Source organism: Myiozetetes cayanensis, unplaced genomic scaffold (genome assembly GCF_022539395.1).
Source record: "Myiozetetes cayanensis isolate MyiCay16 unplaced genomic scaffold, myiCay2020 scf9, whole genome shotgun sequence".
NCBI classification, from domain to species: Eukaryota; Metazoa; Chordata; class Aves; order Passeriformes; family Tyrannidae; genus Myiozetetes; species Myiozetetes cayanensis.
The window spans coordinates 18,999,300-19,026,371 of NW_026088185.1; the positions used below are offsets into that span (position 1 = coordinate 18,999,300).

Below are 27,072 nucleotides of genomic sequence, written 5' to 3' on the forward strand. Positions count from 1 at the left end.
GCCTATAATGATGGCTAAGATCCAGAGCTTTTCCTCTATTAGCTGCACTTTTCTGACAGCATATCCTGAGCCCTTACTGAAAGCTAACGTGATTTTTTTCACTTGACTAATCATTAGAATAATGCTGCTCCTGTATGTGCATTTCTATCTCCTGCTTTTCCTCATAAGTAAATGCATTCCAGTGTGGCCTTCCCTGTGCAGCATCCAACTGGCTGGCTGGACAAAGCAGATAAAGCCTTGCTGCTTTCTGAATGGAGAGGTTTGAAGGGTGGTGATGGGCTGTATTGCATGAGCAAAATAAAGGGAGCAGACATACAGCTCCTGAGTTGAATATGCCTACTTTCCACTGAATAAGTTGTTATTTTCTGAGAATGGGTTTTACTTCAATTTCAATAAGCTGTTTTGGCAGAAAAAATAGAGATAAGAGCAACAAACACATGTGCTATTAAAAACAAAAGTTCTGAAAAGTAGCCTGTGAGTTTGCATATGCAAGTTCTATAGAGAAAAATAAAATTATCTATTGGTAGTACTTATATGGTTGAAGATGTCTTGCTAATGTATGTGTGGCTTTTGAATTTTGCAGCTATTGAATCCCCTCCCACAATGCCACCAGCTTGCAGGTGCATGAATGGAGGAACCTGCTATATAGATGAAAGCAGTCTCCCAAAATGCAAGTAAGTCTGTATGTTGTTAGGGTGGTCCTGGGTCAGATTCTGCTTTATTAGTGTCACAAAACAATTAACTCTTTGAAATGTGTTGTACACACTTCGGAACATGTCATACGTCTGCAGAAGAATGTTTATAATAACCACAGAAAAATACACATACATAAAAATATCAATAAGTAAGTAATGTAAATGCATCAGTATGTGGAAAAAATCCCCAAGACACCAAATCCAAAAACTCAGCAAGGTAAACCACTGAAGATTCTAATAAAATGCTATACCAAAAAACTGTAGCAATGGATAAGTACTGCTCAGTAAATGTAGCTTGGAACAGCCAGCAGGTGCCACCGATGCTCCACTGAAACCAAATCTTTTGACTTCAGTGCCTAGTTTTCTGACTCAGCACTTTTTATTTCCACTTTTAATTCTGTGAATATAGCAGACATATTGTATTTGCAGTTGGTGAAATATATAATTACTGAGCATGGAGTTAAAATCTGTGGTACATAGAATATAATAATAAAGCTGATATCCTAAACTTCATAGAAGCTATTCAGTCAGTTGTCCTTCTTACATTTACAGATGTTCTTATGGATACACTGGGAATTACTGTGAAATAGGATTGTCAAAAGGAGTCCCTCCTGGAACAAGTAAGCTTCAAGTATATATTACACTTGATACTTGAGCTAAAGAGTGTATAATACCTCACCATGATTCCTGTTCAGGGTCAAGCTTCTAATTCTCTGGGCCCTTTTTTGCACTGAACTATGCTTGCATGAATGTTTGCTTATTCTTCTGTCTTTGACAGCAGCAGTAGCAGTGTTGCTGACAGTCATACTGATCATCATAATTGGAGTATTGGCGGTTGGAGGCTTTTTTAACTACAGACGAACAGGCTCCCTTTTACCAGCGCTTCCCAAACTACCAAGGTATGTTTTGAAGGCTTTCAGAGCTGGAATGTCTATGAACTGAAAATGTATGTTTGTTTCTAAATATTTCTGAAAAATCCAGTTTGCTTACTGTGTGCCCATTCTGGTGGAATATAGGAAGTGCAGTGTTGCAGCAGTTCCAGTGGATTTTTGATTCCAAGCAATATCATAGCTGATCATTATCGTGTAACAAAGGACTGTTGTAAAACACTTCTACATTCTAAATTTGCTTTAAAATGATGATCAATATAGAAGATTGTTTACTAGATCTGGAACTGGATATTCGGTTCAAAAAGATACTAAAGACCATAGTTACATGTTTTACTTTTTAAAAAACTTTGTCAGAAGAAGATTCTGGCAAAGAGATCTTTTAATGTAGAACTCCTGAGCTCATCTGCAACACTGTATTCATCTGTTTAAAAATATGGTGTATTTGTAGTGAACTTCCAGCTGTTTCCAGTGCCTGAGACAATGCTTGCTCTGCCAACAGTCATACTATCCAGTGAAAACCAGCTTTGTGAAATATCATTCAAAATATTTGATGTTTTAAATCAAAGGGAGATGAAGAAAATATATTTTAAATTATTTGAATTTTTTAAAAAACCTGTTGAACTAATAAAGGAATCCTACTTCTGGTGCCCTTGCTAGGTTGCTTACAGCCAGTAAAAATTACTTACAAGAACAAGTAGAAAAATCTGTATTATAAGCCTTCTTTCTATATAACCTCTTCTTTCTTTGTTTTGTTTTGTTTGGTTTGGTTTGGTTTTTTTGTAGTTTAAGCAGTCTTGTAAAATCTAATGAAAATGGCAATGGGGTAACTTTCCGATCTGGAGCAGATGTGAGTATGGACATAGGAGTCTCTGGCTTTGGGGGAGATTCTGCTATAGACAGAGCAATGCAAATGGTAAGGTTCAGTTCTCAAATAATTTCTTTAATTTGTGTCCTTTTAATGTAATTATTGGCCTATAGAGGGTAACAGTTTATGTAAAAGTAATAGTGAAGTGATACATGTATTCTAGAAAAAGAGGTGAACAATGATTGATAGTTTCCTGAAATAGATTTGAAGGCAAGGACAAATGTAAGACGTTCTTCAAAATAATGTGACTTTTCCCAAGATTTATGTGGTAGAAATTAAGGCAATTACCCCCTCTCCTCTTTCAGCATATTCATGGAATATACAGGGAACGAACAGACAAATGACAGCATTGTGACAGGGAATTGTTTTTAGGGCCTTTGTCTTCCACAGAACATGTTAAAATGTGTGGTTTTCAAATCCAGATAGTATGTTAGAAAATTCAGAGGAAAAACTCAAGCCTAACCACAGGATACACTAATTTGTGTAATGAGTTCTAAATTGAGCAGTTTCTTAGTTTATCAAGTTTAAACAAATCATGTTTAATACTTATGGGGACATCATAAAGTGTAACTCTACTTCATACATGTTTTATTAAGCACATCTGATGAATAGCAGATCCCTGTATTTTATATACTGTATAGTTTTTCACTGGAAAAAGTATTCCTGTGTTTATCACAAGAAGAACTAAAGATTCTTACTTGTAGGAAACAGATCACAGGTATGTTTGAATAGTAAGCACTTGCTGTAAAGTATATGCTGGAATCTCCCTAAATTTTTAAAATTACAAATGTATCTGACAGTAAATTAATATGAAATGATACAGCTAGAGAAGATAAGCTCATAACATACATATATGACCTTTGTCTAGATGAAGAAACACAGTCTTTGTTAAAACTAGGCAGCTTGTGTAAGGAAACAACCATATGAACCTTTTGGTAAATACTGGGAAAATAGTTTTAGGTTTGTATATTACCTCAGATCTTTTTCATGCGTGGAAAACTTTATTGTACTTTGCATTTTCTGGGCTAACACTGACGTACTGAAGTTCAAACAACGCAGTTTATACATTGCCAATAACAGGTCTGGATTCAGACTATTTCTGCTTAAGTGGCATTAGTTCTCACTGTGTATTCAGAGTAAACAAACAATTCTGTAGTTCACTGAGAAAGAATTCAAAGAGTTTGGTGTGCTGAAGTGAAGAACTGTGGGATGTGCCTCCTAAAATTTTAACATTGTATATGCACGAGTAGATGTTAGAGGGATATTTCTTAGTGTGGCTGTTTTAGCCGAGTTAGGCTAATTTGAGGGACCTGACAAGAGTTTACTGTGTAAAACCTGTACTCTGATAGCTTTAAGCGTGAATTCTTGCGGCACGGAGCAGAGGTTTGTGAAAACGAGGCAGTTTTGATGAATTAGCTGATGTACTATTCCTGTCTTATTCCTTGCTAGTTCTGTGATGGGGCTGTAACAAGGAGTAAGATAAGTGGGTCTGGGTGGGGTTTTGTTTTCATTACCCTTACACCTGTTGATTCATAGCTGGCTAGCCCTGAATGGCACGGAGTGCCCTTACGTGGCACTCAGTATTTTCCTAAGAAACACTTCTCTTGGCACCCTTGTCCATCTGCTGTGATCACTGTAGCTGTAGCTCAGGGTTTGGCACAGTACATGTGAAGCAGCTGCTATCCACACAGCAGTCTTCATGAATGGGAAAAGTATTGAGTTACAGTAAAAGACATGCTAAAAAACAGTGAAACATTATATTTCTGAGTCATCTGACATAATTAAGGGGATGTGCTTACTGCTTTGTCTCAAAAAATGCAGCAATCTCCTTGCTGGGACAAAATGCATGAATTTCATTCTAATGAACTACTGCTTATTAGTTTGCATGTCATTTTGAAGTCTCTAAATTAAAATATGTATTTTGTGGTTATGCTTCCTTTGGTATCTCTTCTCTGCTGAAGGTGTGATTTGTGAGTCATCTTTCCTCATCATAAAATACTTTGAATCAAGTATTAAAATGTGGGGTTTTTTTTGTCCAACTAGGAAGTGGGATAATACTGGAACAATCAGTGGTCCAGGGTGCTAAATCAGAGAGTAAAATAATGGATGGTAAATTGATGTCATAATTTTAACAGATGCTAGGTTTTGTGTAAGCCTATATGAAAATAAACATGTATTGTTCCCCAAGATGAAAAATTTTACTATAAATGAATTCCTAGGAATATGGAGGTGTTTATTGCACTGTAGTTGTTGGTTTTTTTTTCCTTCATAGAATGAAAACTTTGCGGTGGAGTCAGGGAAACAGCCGATCACATTTGAAAATCCAATGTACACAACCAGAGATGGTGGAGCCAGCACAGCTGGTGCAGTTACAGTCGTTCGGCCAACACTTGTAAGAGAAACTTAGGCTCGACTTTCACCTTTCATTGTCCTTTATGACCTTCTTTTCTTCTTTGAAGAATATTGATTCTCCTTCTTCTCCTACAGGTAGCAGCAGCTGGTAGTGAGGAAAATGAAAATTTTGAAAATCCTGTGTATGCCTCTGTGATATCTACTAGTCCGAAGGAAACCCCTCAGAGTACAGATGCACCTCAGGTAAGAAACAGCCATACTCTAAGGCTGCCTTGTTTGTTTTCTGCTCCAGATCAGCAAAACTGAATTTTTAGGGAGGGTGCAGTACAGTTGCAGTTCTCTTTAAATAATGCCATGGACTTGGCACATCATCTGCATCAAGTCCAACTAACTGTACCATATTTAAAAGATTTACAGTAGCTGGTCAGGAAAAGTTTGATAAGAGAAAAGCATCACAACCACAGAGCTGCCTACGGCACTCAATAAGGGTCTATTTGGGTTAAATCCTCTCTTCTTCCTGGCCTACCTAGCTATTTTAAAGTGAACAGATTGGAATAGAGAGGGTTTTTTCACTGTTTGTTGTACTACATTTTGAGGGCAAGTACTTGTAATTTTATTCATATTTAAAAGAGCTAGCAAGGACATTTAAGACACTTGTTCTATGGGTTCTTGCAGGACATTTTAGCAATCAAGATCAAAGTATTGCCTTATCTAGATTATTACTGATTCATGGAAGATACATTTTTATATCATAAAATCCATCTGAATGAGCTGGTTGTGAGTTGTTTACAGGACTGTTTTCATACATTGTGCACTAAAGGTAGCTCAGATGAGCTTTGAAATGACAACTCTGTCAACTTCTTGTAGTTTTTTCACATCCCTCTTGTGTTGTTTTCAAGACAGTTTTTCCTCTTTGATATGCATGTCTGGAATGATAGGCTTCCATTAATTAATTTTTGTTGCCTAGTCTTGTGTCAATACTGCTTTAGGTAAGATAACAATAACTGGTTATCTAGCAGAAACAAAAGTTGGGTTACAACATGGTAATGTAAGAACATCCAGCTGAAATCCCTGATTTAGCAGTCAGTGCAAGTGAAATCCAACAACTATAATGGCAGTTTCCAGAGAAATTGTGAGAAAAAGTGTGTAAACTTCTAATAATTTTTATGTTTCAGGAATCAAAGTGGCGTTTCTTCAAGAGAAAAATGAAACAAAACACTAATTTTGAAAACCCAATATATGCAGAGGTATTGTTTAATATTGTATAATTTTATTTTTCAGATAACATATTGGTAGGCTTTGCTCTTGCTGTCATAGGATAAAGATTACAGGTAGTTTCTGCTGCTATGTGAAGCAGCACAGAAATTCCAGTCCAGGTTTGGGTAGGACTAAAGTAATTGTGTGAGAAGTTGCCGAGTCTCCTGCGAAATGAGATGTTGAGCACAGGATGTGTGAAACAGCTGCTTTCCACACAGCAGTCTTCATGAATGGCTCAGCTCAGGCAACACAGCTGCATTGCCTGCTTCCCTGCATTCCCAGCCTGAACACTCTGGTCTGCTCCTGCTCTGGGATCTCAGGGACTGGTTTCAGCTTCCTGGTGCTTTCTGGCACAGATCCAGGACCCAGCACAATTGGGAGGCTGTTGTACTGCACCAGGAGTGAAGTGTCTGTTTCTGTCCTCTCAGTCCTGGCTTCAGCACTGCATAAGAATTCAACAGCTCTGTGCACTGCAGGCCTGTTTCTGTAACAGCCTTATTTTCTTATCCATGTGGTTGGGTGAGACAGTTCTTTTCAGACAGTGTGCCAACAGGTGGTATGTGTGCTGAAGAAATTCCACCTGGGCTTGGGGATGAAGTTCTGAAGTTCGGCTGACTTGAACCAGTAATTCCAGCACTTTTCATCTTACAGTTTAAAATTTCCAAATAGCCTAGGTGACTTAAGAAGCTTCTTCCCAAAGTCATGTGACTTAAAACTATCTGCCTTTTGTGCAGAATGTAGGTTTCTACTGCTTGAACAAGGTGAGAGAGTTCAGAAAGCCAGAGATTCATTTCCCCAACACTAATGAATGTAGCACTTATGAACAGTATCCACACTCATGCCTGTAGACGTATCAAACTAGTCCTGACACTAAGCATTAAAGTAGAAGTTCCAGAGTAATTTGTAGTATTGTATTTACTTAGCTGTACTACCTGAGGTGAATTTAGCATTTAATTTTGTTACAGGTGGTGATTTGAAGAAATAACTTACGTTGTGATATTTGACTTTAGAAATATTTATTTAACATTTCTGAAAATTAAGGTTGGTTGTATGGTGCATTAGAATGTAACCTTGGATTTTATGATTATTGTTCCAGATGGAAAAGGAACGGCAACAGGACACAGAAAATGTCCCTACCCCTTCTCCTTCACTGCCTCCCAAGATTATTCTGAAGAGAGACCAACCACTAGCTTACACAGCAACAGAGGATACATTTAAAGACACCGCCAATCTTGTTAAAGAGGACTCTGTGGTATAACTAGGTAACTGATTTAGGGAAAATTAGACACATCCATTTGCACATATATTTTTTATAAACAGAAGAGTATGGTTCACATTCAAATGCTTTATAAAAATATATACATCTCTTAGCCACCGGCTGGAGATGTACATTGAAACTATGCCTTGTTTTTTGACAAATGCCAATTTCTATTTTTGTGAACAATTATCGTGATGTACTATGTGTATATCTTTGCACTGAAGCTGTCTGAAAGTAATGTTATAAATATATTGTACATTTGTAAATTTTTCTAAGATTATCTTGTTCAGTGATGTTGCTAGTAGAAATTTGTATGGAAATGGTCGTATATTTAGGGATAAATTAATTATATAAATGCTTAAAACTAAAAAAAGAACCAAACAAGGCAAATATAGGAACATTACTGATAGACAGGGTATTTAGACTATAACTTTTGTAACAGCACCTTTTAAAACTTCTCCTGGTGCTCTGGGCATCTTTAGCACCCTTTTATATACTACTGTATGTAAAAATGGGTGTCTCTGTTTATCTTGTGTCAAACAAAAGATGGAAGAGTCAATACAGCATCATTATGCTGAAGAGTTACCTGTGGAAAATGTTGTTCTTACAATATTTTAACTGCCTGAGACAATTTCCTCTCAATCTATAAAACACATACTTTTCCTCTAGGTTCCAATTAACACCATTACATTAATAGTCTTCCTAAAAAGATTGGATGTATTTAGATTTTAGTGCCATGACTACTTAATGAGATTTTCTCTTGCTCATCAATGGAATAGCTCTGTTCTTGGCTGGAGTCTCTGGAAGTAATTTGTGCTATTAAATGAAGTAGCTAGAGTTCTGTAATGGTTTATTTCCAAACAGCATAATATGAAAGATACTGGTTCATTTAAGAAATTATTCAGGGTTTTTTTTTAATGTAAAAATTTAATTTTATTGACTATTTATTTCCTGAGGTGGACATGAATAGAAAGGGAAACAATTTCTACTAGTGCAGTCTTTGTAGTTATCTGAAGGTTGTTTCTATAACCTTCCATCAGAGCATACTGTTGATCTTAATAGCTTTTCTATTAATTGGTGAGGATAGTTCCCACAACATGAACCATTTGAGGAAACTCTGATTACAGGAACATATTCTTCAGCATTCCTGGCTAGCTACTTTTATAAAAGATTCCTAAAGTTATAATAATTGAGACTTCTACTATTTGATTGTTTTATATCTAAATTCTCAAAATATATACTATTTCTAATTAGAATGCTTGTAATTACTTTGTAACATACTTTGATTAGAAAAGACAACTGGAAAAATGATGCTGCTGAATAAATCTAATAAATGTATTATTTTATCACACTCTTATTCCATAATTTGTGTAAAGGCTCTATGTACTTTTTTCAGTCGAGGAGACTTCAATGCACTCTGAGATGGAAAGAACAGTGCTTTAGATCAAGTCACATAGGAATAGTGCTTCACACAATAAACTGGCCCTTGAAACAGGAAACTCTTACTATCGAGATACTGACTTTCAAGGTAGTATGGACGTAAGTGATTAAAATGTTAGTTCAATCAATTTTCACATCTGAGATCAGAATTTGATGCTTTGATTTTTTTTTTTTTAGCTTTAAGCAAATTAGGTTTTTTTAAAGGCATTTTTTAATATCTGAATTCTTTAATGTAGAAAATTTCTTGGAGTCTGCAGCACGACAGACGCATCTGTAAGGATGCCTTTGGGAAACAGGTTGCTGTTCTTAAGGAAAGAGTTCACAATGTTTTTTAAAGATAGAAGGCAGGGCTGACGTTTCCAAAAGACATGGTGCTATGCAGTTGCATACCACAAGAAAAAGTAGCGTCATTTTTGGCAACGGTATTTGTCAACAGAAAGATCTGGAACCACCCTTAGAGAAAAATGCTACTCTGTCAGCCATATCAGAGATGTGCTTTTCCCCTGTACTAACTATAACTTTTCAGATGTGGGTGAAAAGCATCCCTGAGTTACTGTGTAGGTAAGGGGTATGTAGGTTTGGTTGTTTAACACAGCTGATGGTGAAGGATTCCTAAGCTTCAGCTGGGACTCTTCCTCTCAGTAGCACAGCACAGTGTATGTACCCTTCTGTTTATGTTTAGGTTTCGGTGCTTTGTTCAACAGAAGCTTTAGATTCTACTCCTAGCTTCATTTTTCACTTGTATTCCTTGTCCCTTAAAAGGACAGTCCCTGCTTGAATTCTTGAATTCTGAACTCTTTCTGTTTCAAAGAAGGCTGAGAGATCTCAGCAACTCTGTAATCTGCAACTACAGGGCTGCTAAATTACACCGTTGAGTTTTCTCATGTACATTCTCTTTATAGCTGTCAGACCAGATATTAATCAGGTATTTATCATGAAATGAAGTAAAATAAATTTGTTCTTGAAGCCATTTGCCAGAGAATAGAACCCCAATGAAAACTTAAAGGTTGTTAACACTTTTTACATTGTCCTTTTCTTGCACATGTACAAACACACACACGTGCCCCCTCTTACACACAGTGATGAAACTTCTTGTGTTTGGAGTTCTGACCTGCACAAGGTATTTTTCTAAACTTAATTGAATTGCACATTAATGATTAATCACCAGTGCAGCACTTAAGTAAATAAAACCTTTACCCCTTCAATTTTAATATCTCTAGGAACACCACTTTGTGAACCTCTGGCCAACAGATAGAAATAGTGTACAAGAGGCACAGGAACCTCAGCTAACGTTCTTCTATTCTGAACATGCTCTTTGTACACTTGAAAGAATTTGTCATAGCATACACTAATGACCTGTTTCATCTGATACGTGAAATAACAATACTTTTAACTTGCAGAGCACACCAAGGGTGAAAGACATGTGAATGCATGTTATTTTTAGTATTTTTCCACATAAATTTCTCTAATATTAAGAAGAAATTTAAAATACATGTTTGGATATGCTGTTTGCATAGTACAATGGTGTTTTGATTTTCCCCATAATTGCATATCTGTAAAAAAGCTTGTGTTTTTGTTCTACACATTTGAATAATCAGGTGATTAGACATGGTCAAATACCGTAATTGTAATTTTTGGAATATGTTGCAATAACTGGGCTTTGTTATTTTTTGACTTCATGTCTTGTGCTCAGAAGCTTTTGAAGATTATCAACTCCTGAATTTGACCATGGGCAAACTACCAGTGAAATAGATGACTAAATCTGGCTACATACATTCTGTAAGGTACATATATAAGATATGTGTTCTGAAAGACCATTGTTCTATTTCAAGATCACTAGCAGCCTATGTGTTGATGAAGTCAACGTGAAAAACTGATTCTTCTCGTGATTTTATTTTCCCTTATTTCCAATTTTTTTATTGTGTGAATAGTATCAACTAGCTTTGTAGCTGAATATTTTATGAATGCAGATCCTATAGAGGTATCATTTCTGAGCAAAAAAAATGGCCTTCAAAAACATGCTGGATTTACAAGCCTACCTGCAAACTCAGAAATTTCAGGTAAGGACAGGTGGGGGATGGAGAAAGTGTCTTCTGAAAGGAATTTAAACAGTCTAGTAACTGGTAAAGAGGACATCTAGTTTTGACAGTATTAGTATTTATTTGTGCAGAGCTGATACTGGTTTAATACTAGACATTAATTAGAACTCCAGGAACTGATCTCCTGCTATCTGCTGGAGCCGGAAACGTCAAACGCAACAGCATGTCAGATAAACATGTTGGGGCATAGGAGAGAAACAGCCAAAAGAACTTTGCATCCCATCCAGCTCTGTATCGTGTCCTGGGGTACTTTGCTATCAGGGCATGTTCCATGCATTTTATGACACTAGAAATATCATGGTCACACAGTCTTCTGACTGAAGATCTTTGTGCTTTTATATCTGGAAAGAAGAAAATAAACCTGAAAGCATTTATATACAGCATTCTCCATGAGAGTATTCTTTGTATTCAAAGTCTGGCTATAGCTTCAGGCTTGCTTTAAACTACTGGCTCAAGTGCTGGGAGAAGCACAGCTACAGCAGAGCAGAGACCAGAAAGGCTGCAAAATACCCAGGAGCCCAGTAAGCAAAAAAGCTCCCTGGCCCATATTGTGAGCCAGATGTTCTGTACAGAAAGTGCAGTGTGACACAGCACAACTTTTCAGACCAATTGAGCATGTGGGCATAGCAATTCATTCCCACCTGGGATCCTACCTCTAAGTACTGAGGGACTAAGGAAGGTAGCATGACCTCACATCTCACCAATCTATGTGTGAACTAGTAGTTCAGGCCTCATCTAACATACACATAGTCCAGAACAAGCAGTGAGGGGTTCTTGGTGAGTGTTAACAAAGTTAACAAGAAAATGTTCACAGAATCACAGATTGGTTGAAGTTGAAAGGGACCTCTGGTACCAAGCCCCCCTAGTCAAGCTGGGTCCCCTAGACCAGGTTGCCTGGGACTATGTCTGGATGGCTTTTGAATATCTCAAAAGACTGGGGACTCCACAACCTCCCTGGGTAACCTGTGCCAGTCCTTGATCATCCTCACTCCAAAAGTATGAACCCTGATCAACAGGAACATGCTGTGTTTCAGTGTGTGCCCATTGCCTCGAGTCCTACCTGGACAGCACTAAAAAGAGCTTGGCTCTGTTGTCTTTACAGCTTCAATTCAGGTATTTATACATGTTGATAATATCTCCCCTAAGCTCTCATACAATTCTTTTTCTACTTACATTCAACAAAGTATTTTTCTCCGTAGGAGTCCCTGATCTCAGGAGTCAGTCCGTTCCAAAGTCTGAAGAGGTATTTCTCGATGATATCTGAATTAACAGCTCCTGCCTTAAAGAAACCATGCTCAAGGATGCTTACTTTCACTCCAAAATGCTGCATCTCTACCCTAGAAGGATAAAAACTCCAATAACCACCCGATAATGGCATGACTATTAAACATAAGCGGAAAGTTTGTCACACAAATGAATATTCTTATCTTCAAATGTCAGAATTATTTTGAGATGTTCAAATTAGCTTCATAGCAGTGTTCCTGTCCTGCCAAACAACAGCAGGCAATTAAATGAGATTTTAAAAAAAAAGGAGTATCAAGTAGATTCACATCTCTCTGTGTGGTTTATATTGGACTGATGCAAAGGATGCAGCAGCCAGCTGCATCTTTGTCATATATTATCATACTAAAACTTTTGACTATTTCAAATACTGTTCCATCATTTTAGTTTACGGGAACAGATTATTAAAGTGCCTGGGAAAAAGTCAAAGTAAGCAAAAATTTTCAGTTGTATTAGATCTTTATTCTCCATCCTATGGTTAAAGGGCTATGGTTAAATGATTAAATGTTAGTGCTATAAAGGTTAGTGTGTTTTCTTATAATGTTGTTCCCTCTGTGTAATTCTGAGTTTCAATACAACTCCTTTGAGGTGCAAGTGGCCTCTTTGTCTTACTGCGCAGCTTAAGAGGCCCAGGCAGATGCATCCTAAAGTGCACAAAGGAATGGACCACATGTACATTAGCCATTATTTTCTATTTGCTTTCTTTATCTAAGTTCTCATAATGGTTTGAAACTAGGTTTTCTAGTCCTTGTGAAGATTTGACTCAGTGGGCTGGGCCTTAGTCTTCTAGAGGCAGTACAGAACAACTGGCTTCAGTGAAGGGTGCTCAGCTTAATTTTCTGAAGTTACAACTACCTTTGGTACTATGGTTGCTGTCTGGAATCATCCAATTCAGATTGTTGTGAAGATTAGAGTAAAATGTATGGGCAAATACAGCTTCCCCAGGAAACTCTGGGTGTCAGGAATTACTGTTGATTTACTTTCATGTATGCAGTGGATTCACATGCCTGAAAGCTGCATGCTAACAACTTGTCTAGGATATGAAAATGTTTCCTAGTTCAGTTGCCTGGTGAGTCTGTTCATAGTAGCGGAGACTAAAATCCTAAACAAAGACTTTGATGACGAACATCATCTTATTTTCCTTCTCCTCTTTAGGCAAGATTTCCAGAGAGAAATCAAGAGGGGCAAACATACAGTCACCCTTCCTCAGCACATCTGGAATCTGTTCTTGGATTCATGCATGTGTTTCTGGCTACTCACCGTAAGGTGTCAGAGAAAGCTTCCATGCCCCATTTGGACAGACTGTAGCCACCCCCTACAAAAGCCATGAGGCCTTTGGCATTAATTAAATTGACCACTCTTCCCTCAGCTTTTTTCAGAAGCGGCAGAAGCTTGAGTGTGATTTCAATCAATCCCAGCAGATTGACATCCAGCACTGAATGGAAGTCTTCAATCCTCAGCCAGTCAGTGGGTGCTACAGGAGCTGTTCCTTCAGCGTTGCACACCAAGCCAAAAAGCCCTAAGAGGATTGCAATACCATTTATTTCAGTATATGGCAATATCTTGAGTATTATATAATACCTGGAGTATTATAAGTGCATTGGAAACCAAGCACACAGTCTGCAAAAACCTCAGTGAGATTAATACAGTTGTCTGGGGTTTGCCTGTATGATCTACTCTGTGCACCTGGTAAAATTTGCTGAAGGCCTTAGGCAATGACTCTAAAAGAGCATGGGTTAAGTATTCAAGGGAAACTATTTTAGTTGGAGATATATGCCACCATACCAGACTTTATTATCCAGATGACTCAAGTATGTAGGCTCCTAATATGCACTTATATTCTTGTGAAAATCAAAGAGCCTGCATAAAAGTGGAGAAACTGAATTTTCTGGTTTGGGGTCTAAAGGTCTGAGCCAGATGTGTAGAACTAGTCAGTGCTTCTAAAGATACTAGCTTAACACTGTGTATTGATAATACTGCTTTACTACCTTTATAAATTACTTGAGGAACTTAAGATAAATAGTGACGTTTCTAAGAGTTTGCTGAGGACAGCCTGTGCCTGGGGGGAAAGGCTGAAAGTCCAGCACTCAGCCTCCATAAAGAGTTTCACAGACTGAGGTGACAGTGTCGGCAGTGGTTGTCCTGACTGACAACGTGTGGCTTTCCACAAGCTGGAAGCAGAAGCCTGCTGGAGGAAGTAAGTGCTAATAATTTTGTTTACCTTGCTCTCAATACTGCAGACCATTCAAGAATGGTCTGCAGTATTCATGACAAGGTCAATGGTGTTTTACAAGCTTTGAGGAGAAAGTCCTACTGGTAGAAGATGTATGTTTTGCTGGTTTAAGTAGTTAATTAATTCATAAACCAATTGAATTTTTGGTATAACTGTGTTACAGGTGGTAGTTGCACTGCTGTGATCCCCTTTTGTTGCCTTTAGCAATGTCTAGTCTCAGCTATCATTGCAGATAAAGAAACATATATTGCCTCAGTTGAATATATTTACCATGTAGGTCTGTTTAGCACCCTTTGCAAAGCCCATCACTTCAGTTTTATTTTTTAACACCTTTCATAGGTATCCAAGGACAAACTCTTCCTCTTTTACATGAGTGCTCAGGGGTGTATGATAGCAGTAGTGAGAGCTCCCTATATAACAACTCTAAGAAAACTGTCTGAAATTGAGTTTAGTTGTTACAGTCAGTCCAATTGTTGTGTACAATGCAAGTGTCAGACTTATTCAGCCATGCAAAAATATCCTCTTCTGCTTACTAGAGGAGGGCTGCAGAATCCCTGCACTGACCATTTTTAATTGAGTGGGGTGATTTTACTGTCAAGAAAGTTCTTTCTGGTATCATTTAGCACCTTCCTTCCACTGACATTCTTCAGCTGCACTGAGAAGAGACTGAAAAACACACCTGGGAATGATCTGGTTTTAACAGACTGAGCAACTAGATTGTTAGGCACCCTGTTGGTGAAAGCAATGGGAAGCATTGGTGGAGGGAATCTCTCTGAACTAAGAAATGACAGAACTGAAAAGTGGATGTGTTTCACTAGTAAGATGAAAAATGCCTCTGAGTGGAGAGGGAACTTTTAGCTAGACCAGATTTGGTTATATTGAATCATTTTTCTGGAAAGTTGCCTTGCCACTTACCTTTATCAGCTGTCTCTTCGGTCACAAACCCCACAGCCCTGGCAATGCTGTTGGAGTCTGCTAAGTTCAGATTCACTGTCTTCAGGGAGGGTGAAGAGCAGGACTGTAGCTCTTGGCCTTCATTTTCTGAGGCACATGCAGCAATGACACAAAATCCCCTTCTGTCAAGCCATTTAGCCAGGGAGTTTCCAAGTCCAGTGTCACAGCCTGTTATGAAGACATGCTTTCCACTCAGGTTTCTCACTCTGTATCTGTCTCTGATGAGCCAGTAAATTATAAGAGAAAATATGGAAGCCAAAATTGCTATGTGCAGTGAGTCTGAAAATGAAAGCTACAAGCAAATAAGTTAATGATGTAGAAGTGCAATGAAGCAAATGTGCTCAGCCAACCCTTCAGCTTCCTGAGACACAACTCCTCTAAGGGGCTGTGTTTCTGGCTGCAGCCCTTATATGTTGGGGGAGAGCAGGGGTAGAAGCTTGGGCACAATGTGATTGGGACCCATGAGTAATATGTGCCTTGGCAAAACCTTCCCTGTCTTTCTTTTCAATAGATTTCCACTGTTTTCAAGCTTTGCTGACCAATCTTTCTAGTTAGCGCTGTCCTCTAAGGACATTTCCGATTGAAAGGGATGACGGCATCAGTTCTCTAAGTAGTGTCTGGGGTTTTTTGTGGGTGTTGGTCTTTATTTGTGCTGACACTGGCAAGAGAAATTCCTCTGGGAAAAAGGACAGTTCTCTTTGACCACCTGTATGATGTCACCCAGGCTGCTTTTCTAATCTGTAGCATGGAAGCAGAGTGACCTCGAGAACCACCAGAGAAGTCCAAGGTGTGGTGGTGGATCTGATGACTAATTTGTTGTGTGACTTGTGTTGTGTGATGATGAGTGATCTGCTCTCTGCCCTACAGACAAGGTAGACTTTGGGGCAGTGCTTGAGTCTTCTGTCACTCATTACCTGTTTAACACTGATACACAGCAGAATATATTATGTAGGAAGTGTGTTTGTATAAAGAAATGTGGAAATGCATGAAGATGTTGCCCTCAAAAAAAAGGCACTGAGGAAACACAAGGTTTCCTAACTGTTGGGGAGGATACTGTTTGTTTATTATGAAATTTTTTGATAAATGCAGTTTTGATAAATGCAGTTCTTGCCATCTAAAATCTTCATAATTGATTACTAGTTTTCTATTTGTATTTTTGGTTTGTACAAGAGCTAAACCAAAATGATTAATTAAAGCATATAACTCTGATAAGCATTTTCTGTTAAAAAGAAACTTTTTTTGCAGGTACTAAGCAGTCACCTAGGCTCAAGTTACCTATGTATGAGTAGAGATGCAGACATTTCACCTTCAAAATGTGAGATTTTTAAAGTCTGTTTTTTGTGTAACATTCTTGCTATCTCTAGATGTGAATATTACAGGAAGACCAATGTATTAGGCCTGTTTGGTAGACCCTGTGCATTGTTCTTATTCCTACTGAGTTCATGGACTGATCCGGATTTATTCTGATTCTAAACTTTGTTGTCACCTCACCAAGTAGGAATGGAAAGAATCTCAGAATCTGATAGTGAATGAATATTGAACTCTCATTAAATAATTAAGTCAGTACATAGGATAACAAAGGATAACCAGTGACAACATTCATTACTGCTTAATGATCTTATTTTACTTAATTGATTTTCTCAGTAGCCATCAGTGTGGACTCCTGAGTTACTGACTAATCCTCTCTGATTTTAAAACGTTAAGCAAATATATACAGGTAAGAGTTTGCTTCTCCTCCCACTACAATCTACAGGAGGGCTTCCACTGAATTTTGAGGCATTTGCATTGATTATTTTAGCAGCCCATCTCACAGTTGTTTTGCAGTTGATGTAATTGGCCTTCTAGCTCAGGTACTTCACTTAGACACTCGGCTTTTTTTGCTGTGAGTGCCCCTATTAGGTTTGACAAGGATTGCAGTGTTCCTGAATGTGTGCACTTTGGAATCATCTTTGTAATGTTTCACTCTGTTGGTGACATTTATTTTCTGAGAGGACTCGGAGTGTGCTCTGACAAAGTGCCATTAAAACTGTGTGAAAGCACTGAGGGTAATTCAAGCTTCTGCGCTGTAAAATAAAGTCTGAAAACAGAATGTTGCAGCAGCTGATCATAGATACCCCCAGTCCATTTGCAATGATGTGCCAGGCAATGACATTTCCTTTGATTGCTGATTTAGAATTTGGAGCAGAGCTAGACAAAAAGAGAAAGAGCATTTACTATCAGCAGGGTCTGGTAACCCCATGCCAATAAATCACAGCAAGCTCTTTGGCAAGCTAGTGCTGTGATATCTATAACTTTAGGACTCAATTTGCCTTTGTGCCAATACAATATTAAACAAAATAATTAGAGATTTGGGCAAAAGATTAACCTAACTAGAAACAGGAGCTATAAATCACATCTTCCTTCCTTGGCTGTGCTGTAGGGAGGAAGCAGTGGGCAGTAAACTTGCGCTACTGGAAAGAAGGTTAAATTTGAAACTGGGCTCTGTGAAGAAGTCCTGGAGTGTGTGGCCAGGATGCCTACCTGCCTTCTGTAAGAAAAACATTTGCAGTTGCTCTGGTTGGTGTTAGCCACTGTGTTTAGGTAGCAATAATTGCCACAGAAGATCTATCAGACAAAGGGCTCTAGGGGAGACAGCTGAGAGGGCAGCTCTGTGTGTGGAATTTCCACCGGTCTTTTCCCTATCAGCCCTGGGCCAGTGTTACTAAGCCTGTAATTCCTAACTGCCTAGTTTTTCTGGAGTACTAGCGGTCCTCCTCTGGTAGAAGTTCAGTCCTGAGCATCATGGTGGGTTTTGCCCTGCTGTTGCCTTCTGCCACCACATATTCTGCTAGATACTGTCTTTGCTGCTGGAAGAAGCCTGGGGTCAGAACCAGGAGAAATAGTCTCAGTTAAAGTTTTCTTTCGAGAAAATCATCTAGTTGTGTGAATGTACAGTGTTATCGAAAATATTTCTTTTTTGCTAATTGTAAAGCACCAAAAAAACCACTTGTATGCCAGGGGCATATTGATTTTGAAATAGCTGTGTGGAGTGGCCAAGAGTGTGTTTCCAGAGAAAATGTCAGCATGATTTTCTAGAGTATTGATATATCTTCATAAATGTTGAATTCTGATTAATAATGTAGCCAGTAAATAGCTGAAGGCAAATCCTACTTTCCATCAAAACTTTGATATTTGCCTGGCAGATTGAAAACTCTTGGGATAGAGCTTGGCTTCTTACTTCTAGACAAGTGCCATTATAAAAGCAATTGATTTTAGAGAAAAGCAGCATGACAGCATTGAGAGCCCTTTAAGATCCTCAGATGACTGCAAAGTACAGCGTTCCTCTGCTTCTCTGCCCTAAAGGCAGCTGGAGCACATAGACCCCATTGAAGGACAGTGTTACTGATTTACTCCCACAGCAAGTTTGCTTTGGTAGTCATGCCAAAGAACCTCAGGTTGGGGCAAAGTTTGGGGTCTGGGTGTGTTTTGGGTTCCTTCATCCACTGCTGTGCAGGCAGTGCAAACTTACAGAAGTCACTGCTCTGCTGTGGGTGGAGTGACCTGCCAGACATGCTGAGGAAAAACTGCCAAGGGGAAATTAAGGACTGTGGTTCCTCAGAATCAGCACTCATGTAGCATTTAGTAGAAGGTTTAGATGTTTCAGATAATGACCTGAGAGATCATCCAACAGCTCTCCAGAGCCTAGGGAGCACAAACTTTAATAATCGGTCATCCTGACAGAACTAAAAGCCCCCTAGTCTTTAGTTAATGAATTGAAAAAATATGCAGGCACAAACACATCACATCTCCCAGGCTTAGGTAAGCTATTCCTGCATGTGCTGGGCTTTGCACTTTCATTTAAAGCTGGTAAAGGAGTGCTTTTTTTGTATGCTGGGTAAATATGTCGGTATGATAATTCAGTTTAGTGGTCAACAGATAAATTAGGATCTTCATTAATATGTCACCTTAAAAGAAACACGTCTCCAAACTCTCTTACACAGCATTTTGCAGGGAGGTGGATGTAGTCTGGTGCAGTGGGGGCTGATTTTTCACCATAATTGTATCTTCCTTCTATGGCTTGCACTTCAGATTTTTACCACAGCATCGGTAAAAGACCCAGGAAAACAAAACCTTTTGAACTCTTAGGTGACTGGCACAGTAATTGAAAATTTAAGTAAGGAAAGATTCCAGATGTTGGAAAGAGCATTTCTAAGTTAGCGTTTTGTTTGGGCATTGTAGGTGCCTAGATAAGCAACAATTGTTAAATCACTCCAGAAAGGAAGGGACTGCATGTTCCCTTGTCTGTGCACTAGAAAAAAAAAGAAATTTGTTCTCTTAGCTGTAATAATAGACACAAATTCTACTCACATTCTGGGGAGACATCTGCAAGCTCATTCTACCCCTCCAGGTGCTCAGGAGTTGCCTTCAGCAGTCATTTCCAGTGTCAGAATGTAGAAACAGCCCAAGTTGCTCATAAACTTGTGCACCAAGACCCACATGGTGATAGTTTCCAAAAGAATCTCACAGTAAATTCTGTGTCTGGTGGTACTTTCTGACTGCCACACATCAGCTGATGAGAAGGGCCCCTTTCCCTGCTGTTGATAATTACTCTGTGCTGTGATGTGTCTGCCTTAGGGATTTATTTGGTATTAATCTTCTGTATATGCTCTATGCCTGCTTCTTCTACCAATGCTGTATAAGAATTGCTGGCTATATATAGTTATTTACAGAGCCTGGAGGACTTTTAAGACTTATTAAGGAGAACTAATCTACTGAGCTGAGATGGAACTAATCTACTAGCTGATCTTCACTGTCTTGAAAGCAGCAGGAGTCTTTCCACCGACTTAACAGAGCTTGGTTCAGACCTCTATCTTTTCTCCTGCACCTTTTCTCCTGAGTGAGTTATTGTTGATAGGACTTAATTTTTTAAGATACATTCTTGTATGTGAAAGCTTTCAGGGATGGAATTATTTTTAGTAGTTTAGGGGCAGCTTTTTGATACCAGAAATTAACCAATTGCAATATTTCTCAAATAAAACCTCAGATTCTACAAACAGAAGCTCTACAGTTTGCATGGGCACAGATGCTAACATATGATTGTGGGAGGCTTGTTTGCTTGCTCCTTGGCCCAGAGTCTGGTTGGCACTTCTGATTCAGCTCTGAGTACTACTGCATAAACATGGCAGCAGAATTTCTTGTCCCCATTCTTCATGTCTCTCCACTCACAGTGCTGTGCAGTGCCAGATGCTGCAGGAAGCAAGGAAGCTTGGGCAAAGACCATTGTCAACAGCAGAATGAACGAATAAGCTTTTTTATAAAAATTGATCTGAAACTAACTGAATGAGAAGGAAATTAAAAATTGGGAAACCAAGCAAGGTGGTAGGATGGAGCTGGAAGTGATCTTGCCCCATACAATTGATTGGACCATGGCAATGGCAGCGTGTCCCAGACCGGCTGGTGACACCCGGTCTGACTACCCTGTCAGGAGCTGCAGAGTTGTTATATCATCCTCTGCTTGGTAGGCAGCTCTTCCCCCTCCAGTTTCTCTCCTTGCTCCTTTTGGCTTGGGCCTGGAAATTCTTGCTTCTTTTGCCACTCTTCAGTGCCGCACCAGCCTGAGCTGTGGTGTTGGTTGTCACTGTACTTTCAGCATTCTCGTGGCAGTCAGGTGTGTGCTGCTTGCTGGAGACTTGGGAATTCAGCAGGTGACTTGCAAAGATTTCCTCTTCAGGACAAGCCTGGTAGAGGTGCCTAGCCCTGTCTGGCTTGATTCTAATGATAGGCTCTTCAGTGTGGTTGAAATGACCACAAAACAGCACTCCCCCAGCATGCAAAGCCTGTCACAGGGGGACACTGCTCAATCAGTGCCAGGTCTGGAATCCTACTATTGTGGGTACCAATCCTTTGCCATACAAATGTAGGAGAGAAAACAGGAAAGGAGGTTTTCTTTCTCTACCACTGATTTTTTTTTCTTAGCAAACTACTTTTGAACTGCAGAAAGTAATTTCAGAAAGCTGAATAGATCCAGTTTAGCATCTCACAAAATATCAAAATGGGGAATTTTCTCAATAAGTTCCCTTTTTCACAACTCTCTTAGAACATCCCACAAGTGAAATGTGAGCTCTAAATGTAGTTTTCTGTTAGCTTAGCATGAGACAGTCTTGACTGCCTGATTTCCCATTGATTCCTTAGGTGTATTTTGTAATGACTCATAGAAAGGATGTAGAAAAATTGCTTGAAACTTAACACTAGGGAAGGAAATCTGTTTCTCCAGTGAAAACTGAGAAGCTAATGCTGTTCCTGCTGCACAAGGGAAGGTTCTGAAGCGCACAGCTGTGTGCTGACTCTAACAAACAGAAGCCAGGTCCTGTGGGTGCAGTCCTCCACTGTGTTCTGACCTTGTGGAAGTCAAGGGGCTTTTCCATGAGAAGTCCCTTCTGCTCCTTAAAATCGTATGTCTAAATATGTTTTCACCTGCTTCATACAGTCTTGTGAATAGATCAGGTTCTGCTGGTCTTAACAGAGCACACTGTGGTTTGCTTATTTCCAGAAGTCACTGGCTTTTGTTGTTGGCATTTAAGTAAAAGGCATCTGGTCCCAGGAGAGCAAATGTCCACAGAATTTGGTCCTCCATACAAAATAATACATTAGGCAGCTGATATTTTCCCTGCATTTCTAATTTAAATAACATATTTACAGCTAGTGGGTCCTGTCCCAAATCCTGTTTGTGTTTTCCTCCAAATGTTAACATTTGCAGTGCTTGCATCTCGCAGCAGCTGAAGGTATACTAGTGGTCTGACAGGGACTGAATTAAACCAGCCAAACCATAATTTCTAAAGATAAAAAATCAGAGTAGGTGGTGTCATTTCATAGTTTATTTGTTTCCCTAATCACTTAGTGTTGCAAAGACATCTCGGTTCCCATGACTAGAGCTTCCTCTGCAATAAGGCCTCTGTGCACACCCAGATGTTTTAGTTGTCAGCACATAAGGGTACCAACTACACTGCAATAATACTTGAGGACAGCTTGTGCATCCAACAGGCTTTGCACCGTTTCAAAAGTGGCAGAAGAAGTATAAGTCCAAAGTAAACTTTTCCGAATTTATACCAAGTCCCAGGATTGTAAATCAGCTGCTATTCTGCATGTATACCAGTTTTTAGTATATGAGCCTTAGGAAAGAAAAAGGGTGGTTTTTCCTCACAGTGAGTGTTATACTTTAAGCTGACATTAAATCCTTTGAAAGGAAACTAGGCTCCACCACTAAGTGCTAGGCGACCTACAACACTGAATACATTTACTATCCTTCCCTTTTCTTCTTTTGTCAAGGTGAGCATCTTTACTGTAACATATTTGAGTCCAGTTAACTTCAGTTGGTTCTCTAAAATGCTCAATATTCAAGTGTGTAGGAGCTGATGGCCCCATAATCCCAGCATTAGTGACAAGTCCGCAGTGACCTGCAGGGAAATTCAAGAAAGAAAGTCAAGAAGCAAATTTTAACCTAAAGTTAATTGAAATGGGAGATACTTCACAGAAAATCAGTGAGGGACCAAGAAGGCAATGATGTGAAGGAGTTGCATGAGAATGTCCCCCAGTATTCAGCTTTGTTCTCAGCATCCAGGTTTTATCACCGTGCTTTCCATCACCCTTTGCATAGTCTTCACCCTGCCACAGGTTTTTGGGAGGGGGTGGTGTTGGCTTTTTGGGGACAAAGGGCAGTAAGGGAAGATCAGGTGTGGCAAAGAGCAACTATACTGGGCGACAGGAAATGTGTAGAAAATGAGGTGAAGTCGGGTGGAAAAAACCTCTGGATTGATTTGAAAAACATTTCCTCAGAAATGGGAGGGGGAAAAAATATGTCAAACCAGTTCTCTTGTGTCAGCTGTTAGAGTTGTGTGAATGAATACTTTTGCTGGTCTGACTCACTCATAGTTTTTCATGGGAAGAAAAAAATCACTTTTGGCCTGAAACCAATCACAGTTTCAAATAAAGGCAATTTGGCAAGTTATAAGCAATTTTATGAAAAGATGAAAGGTCGAGATTGGAATTTAGCATTAAGTATGACTGGTACTATGGCAAATCATAATAGACCAGATTTAAGACTCAAAATTAGCAGAATCCAGCCCATAGGATTTTGGGCCTTTGTAAACTCAACTGCAATACCACTCCTACTGAAATCAATTAGCATCACTAACAGCAGCAGCATCTTGTCTTGCACGACTTGCTGGGTCAGAGATATGTGGCTTTTCTGTTTTTCAGATGGTCTGCAAGCAGTATTCCAAAATATTATATTCAGACTTATTCAGTAGAGTTCATATGTAATTTTTGCTTTTGATAGATTGAGTGATAACTTAGAAGTAATTTATTACATGTATTTAAATTTTATTACATGTATTTAAATTTTAAAACAAAAGCACTTCACACTTCTTAAGTGGAACTTATTTAATTTGTTCCCTAGCTGGGTAACACAACATGGGAGATGCTGAGCACTTGTGCCATAACCCAGAGAAGCACGTTAGTGCAAACAGTCCCAGTGAAGGTTCTGGGAACTGGATTTCTGTTCTGACAATGATGCATTGATAAGCCTGACTTTTTAAGCACATTCCCAAATATTTATCTACCACTAACTAGATGTATAAAACATCCCTCTAGTGATATTTTCTTCCATGAAAGGTGATAAACACACACTTGTCAAGTGTCAAGTAAAATAAGCTGTGAATGTAGCATGGTATTTTTGGGAAAACTCTACCCCTTTTTTTCCCTTTCTTGAGCAGCAATGAGAATTGGTGATATGTTGTAAGAGTGAGATTGAGGCCAGCAGGCAACAAAAGGTCAAGCGAGGCAAGCAGGACCCAGAACCTGTTCCATTACTGTAGATACTTTAGCAGTGCTACCTGGAAAAATGCTTTATTTTACTAAAACCTTTGGTTGTCAGTGCTGGACTCTCAATAAGCAGGGTGTTCCTTTGCCTCTCAAGAAATAAATTTGCACCAGCTAGTCTGTGGGAGTTTGCCTGTGGTTCCTGAGCACAGCCAAGAAGGGTGCAGGTGGGAGCCCTTCATCTGCTGGACTGAAGCTCAGGCAGAGTGAAAACCATCAATACTAAAAAAAATATGTTTGGGAAGAGCCTGCATACCTGGGATTATACTCTAGTTGAATCAGTAGTGAAGTTATAAGTAACTATTGATGATGGAGGAAATTCTGCTTAGAAAAAAAAGTTGTTACACTTCTTCATGAATGCTCATGGCTGAAAAACAGGAGATGCCTAATGCATTTGACTAAAAAAAGTAATTCTAAATAAATTTAAAGGAGTACAGATCTTTTTAGAGATTTCTAACAGACAGTCCCTCTCTGCAGAGCAAGATGCAATGGAGTTGCATTTAGTATGGCCAAATTCTCCTCTGGCAAATTAATTTAAAAGGAAATTGCAAACACCTGACAATTTTTAAGCATAATAATAGGAAAAAGATCAGTGCTTTTATTTTCTCCTTATATCTGCTTTCTGCTCTGACATAGGAGGTTCAGTATTTTTATTGGAAGCCCTGTGGCTGCTCATGGTACTTTATGTAAATATGTATGCTAATGAAATGCAGCTTCTTGTGCTGGCTGGAAGTTACCTGGCGTGTTGCAAAAGTTGCAATTGAGAGATGCTAGTTTTTATTGCTTAATTTCCTCTGCAGCATCAGTATTGAAGAAAATATGAAGAAGTGATTAGGTAACTGCAGTCCCTGTGTAGTATTTCAGAGTTGCTTTAGGACAAGGAAATTTTTCCCCTGGCTTATGAATACACACATAGCAGACCCAGCACAAAGGCTGGCTTTCCTTCTCTTGCAACACTTATTAAAATTACCATTTGCTTTACAATATCCCTTACTCTGCTGGGATTTTGCAGCCTCCCTTCCCCTGCAGCTGACTAGCACTCTGGGTAGTCTGTGGCTGTTGCACATCAGAGCCAGGGCCAGTCTTGCTTCTGGAGGCCTCTCAGAGATCTGCCCTCCTTGGCACAGAGGCACTGCCTTCCTGCCCTCCCACACCTACCCGTCCTGGGACCTCAGCCATGCCACACGTACCTCATCTGCAACCCAGGGGCCCAGGGTTGGAGAGACTTTGAGAAGAGCCCCTCTGGAGAAAGAGGCAGACCTGTGTTTCATCACACCCTACTAAAAACTATAATGAGTAAATTAACATAAACAAAACAGAGTTTTGGCTTGATACGCAGTCTGGTCAATAAATACAAATAAAAGCCAATTTAGCTATACTGAAGGAAAAAACCTGTTTTTGCCATGGCAACAGGTGTGTCTACAAACGTGGGACTTTTAAACTGATCTCTGTGATCTTTAATCAGTGGGTTGGACTTCATGTCAAATTAATAGAAGTGCTGAAATTACAAGGTTTTCAGTTAGTTTCTAACTCCAGCCTTCCAGGGAGACTGACAGGTCCAGTGCCCATCCGCAGTGGTCCAACTTTGCAATGTAAACTTCCACCTACAATTTTTTATAGGGGTCACAAACCAAAAATAAAATTAAAAAAAAAAAACACAAAAAACCCCCAAACAAACAAACAACCCCAAAAACAAACCACAAAACCAAACACAAACCAAAGGGCTCATCAAGAAAAATTGTATTTTTCTGTAATTTCCAGGAAGGAGAGTGATATGAGTGATCAGAAACCCTAAAGGTATTTGTTTTGTGGCACTGAAGAATGATGGGGAAAAATGAGGCACAGGGGAGAGGCAGGCTCACATGGACATGCCAGCTTCTGGCAGAACAGGTGAGGTGGGGCTAGTTGCCCAGAGGGTGGGACAGGCACTCTGAAAAATGTCTTTTTGAAAGATTTCTTTTATTTTAATATGGTAAATCACTTAATTTGGATATAAAAGTTATAATTTGCATTTAAAATTTATGGTGGGTTTTTTTGGAAGTGTTGTTGCTATCTCTCCTATTTTTACTTGCAGAAGTATTTGGAATTTAGAAAAAGTCCTTACTGCTTACCAGACTTGGGTAGGATCAATGGGATAATAAGTGCATGTCCTGCTTCTGGTAATTTCCAAGAGCAGATGGTGAGAGACTAAGTATAGAAACAAGACGAGTTACTAGGTAAGTCCCTTGCTGCCTACGTCCTGGCCTCCCTGCTTGCACCCACTCCAGGCAGTATTTTCTAGTTTCAGTATAGCATATTTTTGTGACCAAGAAATAAACATACTATGACTTAGTGTCTCTGATCGTGATTTAGACCATGGGAGAAATTAGTTTGTTTCCTTCTTTGAGCCAGCCTCCTACCTGGAGGTGTCTGCTCCCATCAGTCAATGACTTGGACTTTTTACTTTTCATAACAGAAGAAAGTCACGTTCACAGAAACGTCCCCATTGTGCCCTTAGGTACTTTCCTGATTTCACTGTAAGGAAAGAGTCTGCTATTCCACATTTCAATATGAATAAATGTAGTTTGAGAAAAAACCAAAGGAAATAGATTTATTATCAATGTACAGCTTTTTGGTTGCAGTAAAAATGATAAAAGCCATCAAAAGAGGAAGTCTTGCTCCTAAGTGTAAAAAAGAGGTTTCCTTGTAGAACCCTTGCTAAAGATCTTTGGAAAGGACAGTAATTTTTTTTTTTTTTCAAAAGTCACACTGTGTTTAAGGAAATAATATACATATGCACCTCATGGGATTAACATAATCCCATTTTTAATAGCATAAATCACAAATCAGTAAGCTCAATGTAAAATTCACATTGCACTGTACAAAATGACTAAGTCATGTTGGTATAACTGC

At 39.1% G+C, this 27,072-nt stretch overlaps 2 protein-coding genes across 2 annotated transcripts in view; one reads left to right on the forward strand and one right to left on the reverse strand.

Moving 5' to 3' along the window:
• Positions 1-8,615, forward strand: part of LRP2 (LDL receptor related protein 2) — a 118,203-nt gene extending 109,588 nt beyond the window's left edge. Inside the window, exons 72-79 of the mRNA XM_050340004.1 lie at positions 584-674; positions 1,248-1,315; positions 1,474-1,594; positions 2,369-2,498; positions 4,723-4,842; positions 4,938-5,045; positions 5,978-6,049; positions 7,156-8,615. Coding sequence (XP_050195961.1) covers positions 584-674; positions 1,248-1,315; positions 1,474-1,594; positions 2,369-2,498; positions 4,723-4,842; positions 4,938-5,045; positions 5,978-6,049; positions 7,156-7,317 — 872 coding nt within the window. The 3' untranslated portion in view covers positions 7,318-8,615. The remainder of the gene's footprint in view (positions 1-583; positions 675-1,247; positions 1,316-1,473; positions 1,595-2,368; positions 2,499-4,722; positions 4,843-4,937; positions 5,046-5,977; positions 6,050-7,155) is intronic.
• A 2,331-nt stretch (positions 8,616-10,946) lies between these two features.
• On the reverse strand, positions 10,947-25,451 carry DHRS9 (dehydrogenase/reductase 9). Its single transcript, XM_050339899.1, has 6 exons — positions 25,339-25,451; positions 19,672-19,726; positions 15,286-15,616; positions 13,398-13,656; positions 12,030-12,193; positions 10,947-11,197 (listed from the first exon to the last, which is right to left on the reverse strand). The coding sequence occupies exons 1-6, from the start codon at positions 25,449-25,451 to the stop codon at positions 10,947-10,949; spliced, it is 1,173 nt and encodes a 390-aa protein (XP_050195856.1).
• Positions 25,452-27,072: the final 1,621 nt, after the last annotated feature.

Bases quoted from the DNA above. Each gene is read 5' to 3' on its own strand.
- DHRS9 (XM_050339899.1), bottom strand. From the start codon at position 25,451: ATGAAACACAGGTCTGCCTCTTTCTCCAGAGGGGCTCTTCTCAAAGTC. The intron at 15,617-19,671 runs GTGAGTAGAATT...ATTTGCTTGTAG, and splicing joins TGCAGATGTCTCCCCAGAAT to CTTTCATTTTCAGACTCACT. The intron at 13,657-15,285 runs GTAAGTGGCAAG...CAATCCTCTTAG, and splicing joins CGAAGAGACAGCTGATAAAG to GGCTTTTTGGCTTGGTGTGC.